The sequence below is a fragment of the Xylocopa sonorina genome, chromosome 8, assembly GCF_050948175.1.
Source record: "Xylocopa sonorina isolate GNS202 chromosome 8, iyXylSono1_principal, whole genome shotgun sequence".
Classification (NCBI taxonomy): domain Eukaryota; kingdom Metazoa; phylum Arthropoda; class Insecta; order Hymenoptera; family Apidae; genus Xylocopa; species Xylocopa sonorina.
Window position 1 is genome coordinate 8,064,213 of NC_135200.1, and position 15,079 is coordinate 8,079,291.

The 15,079-nt window shown below is 31.4% G+C and overlaps 4 protein-coding genes across 5 annotated transcripts in view; 3 read left to right on the forward strand and 1 right to left on the reverse strand.

Moving 5' to 3' along the window:
- Positions 1–39: 39 nt before the first annotated feature.
- Got2 (glutamate oxaloacetate transaminase 2) lies at positions 40–2,911 on the reverse strand. Its single transcript, XM_076898743.1, has 8 exons — positions 2,704–2,911; positions 2,209–2,365; positions 1,987–2,115; positions 1,520–1,741; positions 1,286–1,442; positions 1,100–1,198; positions 702–1,018; positions 40–601 (listed from the first exon to the last, which is right to left on the reverse strand). The coding sequence occupies exons 1-8, from the start codon at positions 2,820–2,822 to the stop codon at positions 479–481; spliced, it is 1,323 nt and encodes a 440-aa protein (XP_076754858.1). The 5' UTR covers positions 2,823–2,911; the 3' UTR covers positions 40–478.
- A 1,189-nt stretch (positions 2,912–4,100) lies between these two features.
- Positions 4,101–15,079, forward strand: part of LOC143426063 (HEAT repeat-containing protein 6) — a 94,235-nt gene continuing 83,256 nt past the window's right edge. Inside the window, exon 1 of the mRNA XM_076899185.1 lies at positions 4,101–4,112. The gene's annotated coding sequence lies outside the window, so the exon portion shown is untranslated. The remainder of the gene's footprint in view (positions 4,113–15,079) is intronic.
- Positions 4,148–6,653, forward strand: Mfs18 (major facilitator superfamily transporter 18). Its single transcript, XM_076899189.1, has 8 exons — positions 4,148–4,320; positions 4,428–4,774; positions 4,862–5,035; positions 5,473–5,605; positions 5,781–5,877; positions 5,957–6,122; positions 6,188–6,346; positions 6,417–6,653. Exons 1-8 carry the CDS (start codon positions 4,259–4,261, stop codon positions 6,554–6,556), a joined length of 1,278 nt encoding a protein of 425 aa, XP_076755304.1. The 5' UTR covers positions 4,148–4,258; the 3' UTR covers positions 6,557–6,653.
- On the forward strand, positions 7,224–14,809 carry LOC143425804 (uncharacterized). Of its 2 annotated transcripts, XM_076898828.1 has the most exons (9): positions 7,224–7,746; positions 8,737–9,229; positions 9,674–9,770; positions 10,152–10,864; positions 11,809–11,988; positions 12,078–12,123; positions 12,226–12,340; positions 12,487–13,223; positions 13,612–14,809. In XM_076898828.1, exons 1-9 carry the CDS (start codon positions 7,700–7,702, stop codon positions 13,674–13,676), a joined length of 2,493 nt encoding a protein of 830 aa, XP_076754943.1. In that variant the 5' UTR covers positions 7,224–7,699; the 3' UTR covers positions 13,677–14,809. The 2 variants fall into 2 exon arrangements, with proteins under 2 accessions (XP_076754943.1, XP_076754942.1); XM_076898827.1 differs by having other exon boundaries at positions 7,249–7,746; positions 12,078–12,340.

Consider the following 15,079-nt stretch of genomic DNA (forward strand, 5'->3'; position numbering starts at 1 on the left):
TGAAAGATTAAATTACTGTATAATAAATTTAATCTCTAATTAAAAAAATAATTCATGGAAACTTTTATTGCAATCTTCAATACACTTTATAAGAATTTTCGTTTACATAGTTCGTAATGGAGTTTTATCAGTTCATAATTGTAATTTGTTAAGATACGATATATTATATTCTTTCATAATGCAATATGTATTTAAGAGTAATAATGTAATAATGCAAATGTAACAAAGTTTACAAAATTTAATTAACTAATGCATGATTAAAAGCATGGCGCATAATCACAGAATAGGATCTATTAATGCGTTATTACTAATAACTACACTGCCTGCAGTGTCTTTACAAAAATAACATGCAAGATTAAATGCATTTGATTTGTAGTTTGCATTTGTATTATTGTATTTTGTGTATGCATGGAGTGTACTCGAAGATTACAAGGCAGAATTTGATTGAATTTTTGTAATTATTAGCAAGGATATTCAATTATTTTGTAACTTCATGCATAGCGTTTGCAAGATATTCCACATTTTTCGATGTTACTCCTGCCATAGATATTCTACCATCCTTCGTCAAATAAATACTATAATCTTTCGTAAGTTTTTCCACCTGTAAAGCAAGAAGCAGATAATAACAAGAATAAGATAATGTAGACATAATTTATCTGATATGATCATAAAAATAATTAATATATAGTATTCCTTAGTACCTCGGGGAGTTTAAGACCAGTATAACAAAACATTCCAATTTGATCAGTAATATGTCCCCAATTACGGGAACTGCCCATCTTTTGAAGAGTATCACGTAATTTTTGGCGTACTGAAATTATACGGTCAGCCATTGTTTTTACATCACAAAGCCATTCTTGTTTCAATTCAGGATTTCCTAAGATTTCAGTAACTATTCTTGCACCATTAATTGGCGGATTAGAATATATTGGTCTAATAATAATCTTTAGCTGTGAAAGTACACGTGCCGTTTCATCTTTGTCGGAATTAATCAATGTGAAGGCCCCAACACGTTCACCTAGAAGGTAATGATTTTTAGGCATTTTCAATCTAAAAATAATTACCATGAAAGTTTTAACTCTCTTTATTATATAGTTACCGTATAAACCCATATTTTTGGCATACGATTGGGCTAAGGCAAGCTTAATACCTTCTTTCACAAATAGTCGAAGAGCAAAAGAATCTTTTTCTGTGTCACCTAAAATTAACAATTAAGTACTTCAATAAATGAATTTTTTATGATTCATTTCTTAATCTTTGTCTATCTTTCTATTTGTTCCTCTACCTGAAGCAAATCCTTGGTATGCCATGTCGAAAAATGGAAAGAGGTTTCTTTTCTTTACCACTATTGCCATTTCTTTCCATTGTTCTGGTTTAGGATCAACACCAGTAGGATTATGAGCACAAGCATGCAAAACAATAATGGACTTCTCTGGCATTTTCTATAAAATATGATATTAAAAATTAAATTCATAAGTATATTATATTATATTATTTATAATATTTATGTATTACTAACACATAAATCCTCTAAGACACCATCATAATCTAATCCACATGTTTTAGGATCATAATAGCGATAAGACTTCATTGGAATATTCGCTAGTCTAAATATGTTACCATGGTTTCCCCAAGTAGGTGTCGGTAAATACACTTCCTTATTACCAGAAAAGAAGCGTGATAAAAACATTGCGCCAATATAAAGCGAACCTGTACCAGAAATTCCTTGAACAGTAGCATTCTAAAAAATATTACAACTTATAAATTGCAATAAATCACCTATACAATAATAAATTACATACATTTATACAAGTAGACTGTAGGAATATATGTTTTTCAACATACAAAAATTCAATATAAAATATCTTTACAAATATCAAGGTATTTTGCAAATACTAATGTTTCTTTATGCTTCAAATTTACCAAAGAAACTTTGGGTGATAAATTTTCAGTAAAAGATATATATATTTCATATTTAGTACGTACCAAACCATTTTGAATTACATCAGTACAATCACCAAGTGCCAGGGCAATGCTATGGTTACAAAACTCTGCATTTCCTGCAATAGGTGAATATTCCTTGTCCATCTGTTTACACCTGATTTTCTCTTCTGCCTATAATACATTTCATTCGACTATATATCATTTTTTAAAAATAACTTTAATCAAGTATGCCTTTTATAAATACAATGGTTTTGAAACATTTACCTTTCTTACACTTGGCAAAACAAATGGTTTACCATTATCATCGCGATAAGCACCAACTCCTAAATTTACTTTTTTTGGATTTTGATCTTTTTTATATGCTTCTGTAATACCTAAAATAGGATCTGGTGGGCCCATTTCTACGTGGGACCACCATGAACTATAACACAAAAAATAAGTATTTCAATATAAAATTTACAATAAATAACAAAAAGAATTATAATAACGTACAATTTATTAAAATAATCATTGTATATTTCAAACTTTTATTACATTTTCTATATATCTAATATTTTCTCCCTATGTATATATATATTTCATATAGTCAATTCAAATTTTTCCTTTAAAAATCCTTCGAAAGCAATTTTAAAAGAAAACAAATCCGTAATTATTAATAATTTTGATTAGAAAGTTGAAGATTGAATTTTAAAATAAATGATAATCTGCATAGAATATAAAGGTTAAAAAGGTCAGTTAATTACCGAATGTAAATCTTACCTCATTGATTTAATGCCATATGAAGAAACATTGCTATTATTTTTAAATAAATTACGCATAGACGAGAATTTACTAAATTTAGTACTTTGTGCCATTTTACTTATATTGTAACAAGACATATGCCTCTTTGGTAATTTAACACGTTCCAAATGCTTTTAATTCAATGTCTCGACCAACCTCGATGTAGCTGTTCGCATTTATCTCCTTCATATATATACATATGTACAGTAAGTACAAAAAATATTCGCAAATTAATATCCTTCAAAACAATATCAGTTCTACGTTTCTATAACATTAAATTATTGTAGTTAAGTATTAAATATAACTTTTAAATGACAATTGATTTAATATATATTTGAACGTAATAAAAAAATAATTATATATAGTATATTGGAATAAAAATAATGATGTGCAAGTACGTATTTTTGCTAAGAGCTTTTACGCACAAATACAAATTTGTAGAACGAAAATTATACGTTTGTAATAAATTTATAATAAATTATGGAAATGACAAAACAAGTATATCTTGTATAAAAAAGTTTGATGCATCTTATTGCATAACTTATATCTTCTTTCATTTATTGCGATTGCTTATCACGTTTTATCAAATTATGACACAAAATCGTTTTATATTATGTAATTGTATTTCTATATAAAGTATTGGATGTTATAATATTACACGTATATAGATAACGAAAGTAAACACTTATGATTTTTTCGTCAATTCTAAAAATTTGTAACTTTTGGATTTTCTACACATGTGGAAATCACTATATATAATATATACGTTTGTGATGAAATAATGCATTATCTTTATCATGTATATTTGTTACTATTGCTTACGTCTTTTATCAATAATAACTGCTGTACATAAGACCAAACGAATGAATGCACATAATTATGAAATTATAACGACTTGTAAGTTCATTATCAATGAGATAAAATTTGTAAACACACTAATTTGATATGTTCTTATGTGTATGAAACATTTATTATTATTATTATTATCGCAATAACTTAAAAATTAAATTTAGACATATATATATGTCTAAATCATGTCATACGTAACTAAAAACTTTTGTGTAGTATTTCACTACATTATTGAAAATATCACGTGGTTTTGTTGCATTTGTTTTGTACATTCAATGAAGGGACTATAGGCACCTTTAAAGATGCAATTTCACATTGTTGACTATGTTTATCTCATAAAGTTTTTGAATAATAAATCAATCTACACCTACATCAAACAGATAAAATTAATATTAAAGTATTAGTTGAAGAAGTCTATCGTGCTCGTTTAATTTGTATTTTTTAAATAAAAATTATTTATATATATATATATATGTATATGTATGTACAGTTTTGCATAATTAACTCGCTATATAAATTAAAGCCTACATAATTTAAAAGTTTTGTGATTTATTTTTCTGTATTTTAATTTTTTACCATTAATTCTTACTAAAAATTTTAGGAGTACATATGTGTGTCTAGCTTCTGCATTTTGAACATATGGAAACAGTAACAGTTAATTATAAACAACATTATTTGATGAAAAATGCAAATGCAAATACCTTTGAGATTAACTCAAGATGAAAAAACAAATTCATCTTGGTCAAGGTAATCGTTATGCATATTATACTATAGTAATGACTTTAAAGGATATTTTAATTTTTAAAAAATCTAATATGTGTAATATACACAAAATTTAAGAAAAACATTTTTAGGAAGGAGAGACGAAAGTGGTTTTTGTCATTATTATGTGGTACTTCTCTCATATATGCTACGAGAACATCCGTTCCCTTATTGATGCCAATTATAAGTAAAGAAAAACAATGGTCCAAACCAGATTCTGGGATAATATTGTCCAGCTTTTTTTGGGGTTACACGTTAACACAAGTTGCTAGTGGTTACATCAGTGATAAAATCGGAGGGCAAAAAGTTTTATTGATCTCTGCTTTGGGATGGTCTACGACAACATTTTTTATGCCAGAGGTCATAGAGCTCTTTTCAAAAAGTGATACATCTGTATTATTAGTAGCAATAGTAAGAACAATAAATGGAGCGTTCCAAGGTATTCTCCTATGATTGGTAAAGTAGATAACAGAATTATATAAGACCATATTTATGTATGCAAATATACTGTAATTATATATTACAGGAATGCATTTTCCTAGTATGATTAGCTTAATTAGTCAGCGGTTGCATGAAACGGAAAGAGCCTCGTTCTTTAGTTTATTAACATCAGGATCTTCTCTTGGAACAGTACTCACTGGATCTGTAGGTTCTTACCTGTTGGAAAATTACAACTGGGTAACAGTCTTTGAAACATTAGGTAACTAAATGTATAATTGTACATGTTATGTGTGTGAATATTTGTTTTAACTTATATTTCAGTAAATAACACTAAAAAATGTACATAAAATATGTAGCTTTTTTTGCATTATATATTAATTACAATGGATATTTTAAAATATCAAGTAATTATATTACATGAGTTTGTAATGTCTTTTAATGATAAGAAATGCTAATTAATCTATTTATTAGCTAGGGAACAAATAAAAAGAATAATAGTTTACTATGGTCACTGCAAGCATATCACTATGATTATTAAAAATGAGTATAATTATATATTTGCTTTAAAAGCTATCATCTTAATGTTATACTAATTAATAATTATAATTGGGATAATGTATATGTATTTCTTAATAAATACAAATGATAATATTTCAGATTTAAATTACATATTTGTTAATAACTTTGTTACTGTAGGAGGCTTAAGCTTGGCATGGACAATGTTATTAAGTTACCATACTCTATCTTTTAAAGAAAAAGCAGCTTCTACTAAATTAACTACTAACTACACTTTGCCTTGGTTGAAACTTCTAAGAAAACCTCCATTCTGGTAATCTATTGTGCATGGGATCAATTTGAATTCAATTATCATAAAACACAAATATTAATGTAAAAAGTATATACATATATATACATATATAAATTATATAAATCTGCAAAAGTGTTATAGTTATAAATTTACAACTACATAAATTTTACATAAAAGATAATAATTATTTTTATAGGTCATGTGTAATAGGTCATGCCTGCCAAAATAATTGTTTCTTTGTATTATTATCTTGGATGCCAATGTATTTCCATGACACGTTTCCTGAAGTGAAGGTAGTTATTTCTACAATACATTACTATACTATAATATTAAATGAATGATATCGAAATAATACTAAATTATTATATTTAGGGTTGGGTTGTAAACATGGTACCATGGTTGTCTATGTTACCCTGTACATTTCTGGGTAAAGCTCTTTCTGAGAAAATAATAAAATCAGGGTATTCCATCACAGTGACACGTAAAACGATTGAAACAATATGTTTTCTAACTGAAATTATAAGTCTATTATTTTTAGGTATGTGTATCTCCTAGCGTGAAAATAAAAATTAGATAACAAAGTTAAATGTAAGGTTCTTTCAGCGAAAGTAGAAACATTTCAAAGTGCAATAATTTGTCTTGCATTCATTATTGGTGGATCAGGTTTCCATAATAATGCAATCGCAGTGAATCCTTCAGATCTTGCACCAAAACATTCTGGAAGTGTATTTGGATTAATGAATACTGTTGGTGCTATACCTGGTATATCTACATGAACATATGTACTATTTTTGCATTAGAAAGATATAATAATAGTAATATTTTTTTTCAGGATTTCTTGGTGTATACTTTTCCGGACACATATTACATGTAACACATAGCTGGCCAGTTGTATTTATATTTATAGCTGTAATAGATGCATTAGGATGTATAATATATTTATTATTCGGTTCTGGCCAAGCAATTATATAAAATGTCATAAAACATGATATTTTATTGTTTATTGTATATAAATTGTAATTTTAAATTAATTATAAAGAATTGTATATAAATTTTAATTATAAAAGAAATTAAAATTATTTGAATATTTATATATCGATGAAATAACAATTTCATTTTCTGTGGATCTTTATCTATATATATAGATAAAGATTTTGATTTTGCCGCGTTAATACAAACTAGGATCCAAAGGTAAATGTTCCTATTTAGAATATACTAGACAAAGCAATTTTTTATTTGATGGCGATTATGATAGATTTTGTATTAAACTATGAATTAACGATAAATTATATTGGCAAAATTTTGTTGCTTATAAAAAGCAATCTATTAGGGTATACAAAAGTATGTATATCGAACGATACGACTACGATACGACTTGTTTGCTTTAAAGATGTAGCAATAGCTAGCTAAATATAATACATCTATATGATTTGATCAGACAATACCGAAAGATATTTGGTTAACATTCCTGAAATGGTAATCCTGGATATTTTGCAGAAACAAATTGCAGCGCATTACGTGAAACGGTAGAATGGCTGTTTAATTGGTGACGAAGGAATGGTGACCAATGCGATGATTGGCACGTGCGATTGTCATGCACATGAGAACGGGACCTGATCGTAGATTGGAGCAGCAAGTGCCCGATGCCTTTTTTAACGCGAGCATGTGAACGGATCTCGAGACTCGACTTTTCGATTCGGAACATCTCGTGAGAATTAATATACGCAGCGGGGACAATTGCATAGGTAGAGTTTTATTTTTAACGGGACGGCCGTGCAGTTGTTTACGCGAAGTTTTTGATGAACGCGTGGTACGTTCGTCGACGCGTGTCGTTTTCACCGATTGTTCGGTCGCGCCTGCCTCTGCCTGCTGCCGCGAATGTGGATACTTCACGGTGTGCTGTACTGCTGCTGCCGCCGCTGTGCGTTTAAAGTGCTCGCCACGGCTGATTACCTTTGGTTTTTAGCAAGTCTTTCACGTTTGTGAATGCTTTGAAACTGGTCCGTTATTGTACCAGACCCCGCCGTGATTGTCACTTGATAGCAACACCCGAGGCGCCAAAGCTGTCCGCATCGGCGCTTTCTTCAGCCCAAGTGGTATCAATGTTGTCTGGCAATGGTGTGTAAGGAGAACGTGGTATCATGGTTTGGGAATCTGTCCAGGTAAAAGAACCATTACTCGTCTCTTGTCTGGCCAATGCTCTCTATTCCTTTTCCTCAAAAATGGATTGCCATAGTTCTCTTGTTCTGACCGTGCTATTACGTTTCCCACTATGACCTCCTCATCCTTCTTACCAAATTTCGAACTAACCAAAAAGAACATTTCGCAATCTTATCCCAATTCTGTGTCAGAAACTGTCAGAAATGCATCGGCGATTAAGAAATTATGCCGATGTTGATGCCCGTTAACGTCTAATTTACTTGATTGCCGATGCATAATTTTTCTGTTTATTACATAGGGGGGTAACAAGTATGGTAGCAACTGTTTTCCTATAATTTCGTGTATATCGAGGATATCCTATATAATTCATTATTTTATCTTCTGTATTGGTCTATTTTCAAAATTTCCAGAGTGCAATATATATTTCAAACTATTATAAATATTGGTATTATTTATATATTCTTCCTATTAGGCTTTTATAGAAGAATTTTTTGAAAGGAACATCTTACTAAAAATCTATAGATTGTATTTACGGTTTTTAATTAAAAACTTACATACGTACATTAGAATTTGTACGTTATTTTGATGTAATTTTAAAAGTTTAAATAAAGTTACTATTCATTAAATGATAAATATACATTTAATTAATTTTTTTTCTTTTTTTTTTCAATTTCTTGGATTAAGAGTACAATTTTTTTTTTTTTTATCAATTATATGCATTCAAATTTGTATCATGTAAATGTATGTGAATAAAATATCAAATATAAGTAAAACATTACACTTACAAAAGTTCATTTGACAATATAGCTAATTTTATTTGTACAATATTTTATTATATTTAATACTGTTAAATAACTTCATGAAATATTAAAATTACATAAAAATCTGTTCCTTAAAACATAAATGATTTTTGTAAAAATATTTTGTATTAATAAAGGAACATGTTTATAATATCGTTGTCATTCACAGAAAGTTCATTTGTGTATGTGCAGTTATAAACGCATCGATGTCATGTGCACGTTATTAAATATGTGCCTGCCATTTGAAGTACGATACCTAGGCACTTGTGTAGAGGATATTGGTAAAAGGGACTACAATGACCTCCGTGACACGGAGCATCATGCGAACAGTGCCTCCGATCTTGCCGAGTTAACAACCCTAGGCGTGGCAGATAAACGTACAAGAAGAAAACTAGCACTCTACATGGCATTATTACACTCTTGTAATTATGCATGTGCAGTTATCTTGTATAAGAATCTGTCAAACTTTGACTGTCAAGAGATCTCTAACCTATTAAATGGGACCACCTTTACAATGGATGATCAACCCTTGGAGGAATTGCTCTTATTGTATACGATGGCTTTAAACCACCCAGCGTTTACATACGAGCAAAAGATTGTCTTTGGTAACATTTATATAAAACTTCAAGAGGAAGAAGCTCGTTTGAATCTCTCAAAGTCAAATTCATCCTATAAACAAACACAAGTACGTATAAATTTGGACTTCATACATATTTATTTATATAATAAGAGTTTAACCCTTTGCGTGTGGCACACATGTAGATTTACTTGTAGAGTGAATGCTATATAATATGTTTTGACAATAGTAATTTTTTAAAATAGAAATAATTATAGAGAACAGTAATCAAAATTAGTATTCATTTTGATTTTAAAATAGACTACAAATATTTCAGAAGAAAAGGAAAAGATTGTTTAAACAAGCAAAAAATGTTTATTACCTAAAGGATTAAACATTTTTATTGTATGTTATGCTTAATATTCATATGTGATATTTTATATTAGTTGCATTACTTTCTTTTCATTTTCAAAATTTGATAATATCTAAGGAAAAGATTACAATAAAGTATAAGTATTAATTTATAGAAATTATCTTACTTGTTTCATTAAAATGTATCTATTGTAATAATAGGGTTGTACACCATGTATGAATACAAATGAAAGATTGATGGACACAGAAATGCAGGGTAGCTGTATGATGGCTCCTCCCCCAATACAATCATACCATGGTAATTTATAAAATATGTGGCCCTACATTCATAGTATGTATAATATTTCTATACCTTGGAGCAGGACACAAATTTTATATTGTAAATTTATAATAAAGTAAAAGATCAATAATATTTGTAGATAGCAACATAGGTATTTTAACATAGTATTTACCTTGTAGATAATATTTATTGTATAATTTGTGATCATTTAAGAAAAAATTAACTAACTTCATTATTCCATTTTATCAAATAATTAATGCAATAATTATCAACAAGATAAAGAAGGACAGTTAATTTTGTCTGGTTCTAAAGTATAGATTAAATCATCAAAATTTAAATTTATGTATTGTATGCGTTCATATATTAATATTAATGATGTGTTTTTTTCATTGTTTGCAGGAGAAATGACAATGAGAAATAATACCATGGTAACTGGAGTTCCACCAGGCCTTTCTATGCCTCCACCTGGATTATGCCTGCCAACACCAGAACAAATGCCAATGGGATCAGGTGGTGCAACGCAATATCTTCACCTTGGCTTTCCATCAGTAAATCATATGCCACCATGGACAGGTCAGGTTATGATGGGGAATCAACTGATGTATCACACTGGTGACATGTTGGCTTATCCACCTTCTCCCTTAGTCAGCCGTCAGTCGTCACCATCCCAGTCTCGATCTCCTAGTCGCAGCAATTCCCCAATGGGCCGCAGAAATAATACAATGCCGCGCACCTCTTCGCAAGTGACACAGTCTACTTCGAATACCTTAACAACGTCAACGAGTGCCTCTAACAGTCAAACAAGCATATGCAGCTCAAATACCAATTCCCTTCCTCCACTTCCCGCACTGGGTACGAATCGAAGTCATCCTAGTCAACCTCCATTGCTTCCATCACGCTCTGTTCCCTTGTCTATCAGCAGTTCTACTACTTTTTCACGGCATAATAGCATCGAGAATACCCCATCTACCTTAATTCCGGCAGCACCTCAATCAAAACAACCACTGCCACCACGACTGCGCTCCTCAGCTTCTGGTGACTCTTTACGAGAAACATTAGGAAAAGAGATGCCAAACTTTAAAGGCAACTTGCAGAATTTTTCTCTTGACGAGGTAAGATAGCAGACTTTTGGAATAACTTATGTAAAATATTTTATGATACAAATCTTATGTTAAGAGAATATTCGCTCAAAAGTGTATCAAAAATAGGCAGTTACGGATTTTTTCTTCCATAGCAAAAGATCTACAATGAATTCTTGTCTTGTACATAAGTCTATTCACCTTGCAATATTAAGATACAATACTAATATGATCGATTATAATGTTTGTAAGATATGTACTAGGTTGTATTTAAAAGAAGAAATTAAGATTGTTAGTAAAATGACCTAGATTTAGACATATTTAATATGTAATGTAAGCAAATATTTAATAGATCATACAATGATCTCTGTTTCTCCATAATTCCATTAGGGAATATTGGTTTATATACGTTACTAACGTTTTCGCCGTATCATATTAAAGTGAGGAATATTTACCGAGAGCTGCTTATATGCGGATACTTAGAAAAATTTCCTTTCACGATTGACATAATTTCGTTCGTTATACATAATTGCATAAAATAAAAATCCCTGTTCCTATTTTTATAGTAATAAACTACTATAATAAGTGCTACTATAACAATAGCAGTAGTAATAAATAGTAGAAGAGAGAAATTATGTCAATCAGAGGAAAACGCGTTTCATTATGTTAGGTCACTGTACTACCTGTGTGCTTTACTGCAAGCCTGCGTTACTTTCTTAATGTTTCAATTTTGTCAAAAAACTGTTCAGTTAAATAATTCAAGAAGCTTCAAACTAACAGAAAGTTAGAGAAATAACGAATGTTTTTAGTCAGTTCTAGCGAATATCCCCTTAAAACCTAATGTTTGTTATATAAGTTTTAAGCATATGTTCAGTCTATAAATATAATAGAAAATATTTATAATATAATAAAGCAATAATATGCTTGATATATATATTATCGAAGTTTTTATACCATGTGCAATATTTCGAGTACAGATCCGAAGAATGAGTGATGAAGATTTAAGAGAAATAGGATTAACGCCAAATGCCGTAGGACAATTACGAAGTATAGTGAAGAGTCAAACTACTAATGGCTTAAATCAAATTTCTACTGACAAAAAATTAGAAAGTAACACAAGCGCAACACACACAGTTGTAGATCCAGTTGAAAATGAGGTAACAACTAGTGATTTATATTTGATATGCATTGTGTAACATATTCTTAATACACGATAGACTTATATGTTACAAAAACTTTTATTTAGGCTATTCTGGGAATGGAGATGTTGAATGACAATGGAAATCAAAGTAGTAAGTCAATGCCATTACAGGAACAGCATCCAGCGATGCATCACCATCATAATCATGCAGCTACCCCTAATTTACGGCGATATCCCACTATGCCACCATTAGATCCTGGTCAAATACAAATGTATCCTGCACCACCACCGATGTATGCCGCACAGAATGCACCATGCTATGCCTGTCTTACATTACCTGTTGCCGGGGTACAAAACCGATATTCGAGGTAAGAAAAGAAATATACATTTAACATATTGCGGTTTGTTACTAGTTCTTCTAAATCTTCATCTAGAGTAAAGTAAAAATATGTTAAGAAAAGCAGATATATGTACGTGCACGTGTTTGTATTAACAACATTTTTAAACGTTTTAGGTGTAACGCTCAACACGTGTACTGTTTAACACAATTACAAGCCTTGAGGTTAGACCCCGAGAGCAGTAGGCACTGTTCACAGAGCAGTAGTTCCGACAGTACTGGTAGTAGATCTCCACCAGAGACTCCTCCAGCTGCACCATGGGTCAGCGGAAATGAGAACAATGCGCCTCCAGTCACTGACCACCTTAGTCCTGCATCGGTTCATTCTACAAGTGCAGTGTCGCATCCAGCACCTCAACAATCTATACAGTCGGTACCCGAGAGACAGCGTACCAAAAGAAATCAAACGCACGTGATGCGTCATAAAAATCAAATGGTGAATGGCGGCGGACCACCGAATCTGTCGCAATGTGTTTCGTTTCCCGCGCCACCATCGCATTCGCAGGTCACGTATCTGCCGCATGGTCATTTCTCGGCCTTAAGACCGAGCAGTGGTATTTATTCTAACTTCTCTCATGGACCGTATGCAAGGCCAGCTTATCCGACCACTTATCAGCCAAATGGTGAAATGATGTATCAATACCCTGGACATCCATCCTCGGGTGGGACACCGCCACCTCCACCAAATGCAGCCGCGACACCTGTACAAGCGCCGTACATGCCACCTACTCCGGTTGTTACATACGCACCAGCTGCCGTCCCGCCAACGAAAATTTCGTGTTACAATTGCGGCAGTAGTAGTCATCTCGCAGTTGATTGTAAAGATCAAACTATGGAGGATCTTACCAAAAAAGGTAAACATGTTGCAAATTTTGTTATGTACAAGGTGTGCCACCTAACTAGACCACATGAAATTACTTGTGAATTGTTTGTTATCTGAGAAAATGTTTCAAATAAAAATCGTACGATGTCAAGGGAGAATTACAATACAGTAATCATTTTTTTGCTGATTTATATTTTTATCAATGTATGAAAGTTACTATAAGCTTTTCAAGTAGAACGTGTTACATTTATACTCTTATAATTGGAATGAGTATTGACTACTGAATAGAAAACTTGTATCCTTCGTGGAGATCTCTCATCTTGCATCTATCTGTTACATGCGTGTTATGTGTAGAATGTTATTGAAAGTTGTTCAATTTATGTGCTCCTTTTTCATTTTGAGTATATTTCTACTTTTAGCTCAATATCGCTTAGACTACAGTATAATGAAACAACCTGGAGAGTGCCCAAGTTCTGACAAGTGATCCCCTGCCGTGGACCATCCAGAAATTTATCATCATCATCATTATCATCATTGTCACTACCACTATTACTACGATCCCGCCACAGCAATACAACCTAAGGACTGTTCAAAAGATGACTGCTATCGCTCCTCGTGCAAGTTTTCGGTGATTTTTGTAGACATCCCTTATATTCAGGACGACAATTTTTTAACAGAGGATGTTTCGCGATTCACGGTACCAGGTATACTTTTTACAAGTTCTTATTTATGATAGTGATTCTTAATTATGGTTGTAAAAAAAAAAAGATATAGCGTCATGTACAAAGGTAAAAAGGAAGAGAAGCATAACGCAGAATGTTCTCTCTCTTATCTAAGTTTTTAGAATATATTTTGAAAGGTTTGTGTTAGGTATTCACTCGCATCTTTCCAACGATACCTATGGACTACACATCCCCTATTCTCTCCACTCCCACCACTCTCCAGACACATTTTCCCCTGTTTCTCTAATAACTAGCCATAAACAATATACAGAGGAAAAAGAAAACGCATTGTGCTCTGAATTAGGTAAAAACTACCATGTTTGACTACATTTATCATTGATACTTTTACTTCTACTAGTACGTCTATTACCACTATTACTACTATTAACTATTAAACTATTACTATTACTTCTATTATCGCTACTGAGCCACGACATTTTTATGTATACATATTTTCTCAATCCTTACGTGCGCAATGTTTGAACGAGTGCAAAAAGAAAGAATGTCGAGAACAGAGTAAGTTAAAAAAAGGAGGAAAAAAAGTTTAGAAAAATAGAGAACGAATGCACATAAGAAAGAGTGAGAAAGGAAGTATAAGGAAGAAAGAAAGAGGAATGAAAGAACAACAAACCATAAGTGTTCGATCGTTTAGCTGCCTTTGCGCTCCTGTGTGTATAAAACTATAAATATACGCCGCTCACCACTCATTTATTAACTTATAAATAGTTAGTTAGATAACAATAATTCTCATCCTATTTATACAAATAGTCATGCAATCACGTGCAACTTAAGCAATTTTATACGACTTTTATTGATCACCCATCTTTTTAAGTGTAAGCAATGCGTTATATGCGTTTAGAATCTTGTTAGTGGGTAATGAAAAAAAAAAATGAAAGGATGATAACTTGAATATGTATTAGTATTAGGTGTGAGTGGAGTGGCAATCTGCGTTGTATTCGCCTCGTCAACAAATTGCTACTGCATTTAAACCAATCCTTAACTAAAAAAAAAAATGAAAAAAACAACACTATTAGTGAGTGTTAATCTAATTCTATTAGCGTGCATAATTTGGCAAATCTTTATCTAGCTCCCATACTTACGATGATCCATAACTTTTTAATCGTAAGGCTCTCATACATTGCCCTGATCTATGTGAAAATAGGTC

Excerpts from the sequence above, each read along its gene's own strand:
- Got2 (XM_076898743.1), bottom strand. The coding sequence starts at position 2,822 with ATGTCTTGTTACAATATAAGTAAAATGGCACAAAGTACTAAATTTAGT. Across the intron at positions 1,019-1,099 it reads CAAAAATATGGGTTTATACG|GTGAACGTGTTGGGGCCTTC; the intron begins GTAACTATATAA and ends ATTACCTTCTAG. Across the intron at positions 602-701 it reads CTGGTCTTAAACTCCCCGAG|GTGGAAAAACTTACGAAAGA; the intron begins GTACTAAGGAAT and ends CTTGCTTTACAG.
- Mfs18 (XM_076899189.1), top strand. The coding sequence starts at position 4,259 with ATGCAAATGCAAATACCTTTGAGATTAACTCAAGATGAAAAAACAAAT. Across the intron at positions 4,775-4,861 it reads AATAAATGGAGCGTTCCAAG|GAATGCATTTTCCTAGTATG; the intron begins GTATTCTCCTAT and ends TATATATTACAG. Across the intron at positions 5,606-5,780 it reads CTAAGAAAACCTCCATTCTG|GTCATGTGTAATAGGTCATG; the intron begins GTAATCTATTGT and ends TTATTTTTATAG.
- LOC143425804 (XM_076898827.1), top strand. The coding sequence starts at position 7,700 with ATGGTGTGTAAGGAGAACGTGGTATCATGGTTTGGGAATCTGTCCAG. Across the intron at positions 9,771-10,151 it reads CCCAATACAATCATACCATG|GAGAAATGACAATGAGAAAT; the intron begins GTAATTTATAAA and ends CATTGTTTGCAG. Across the intron at positions 11,989-12,077 it reads TAGATCCAGTTGAAAATGAG|GCTATTCTGGGAATGGAGAT; the intron begins GTAACAACTAGT and ends ACTTTTATTTAG.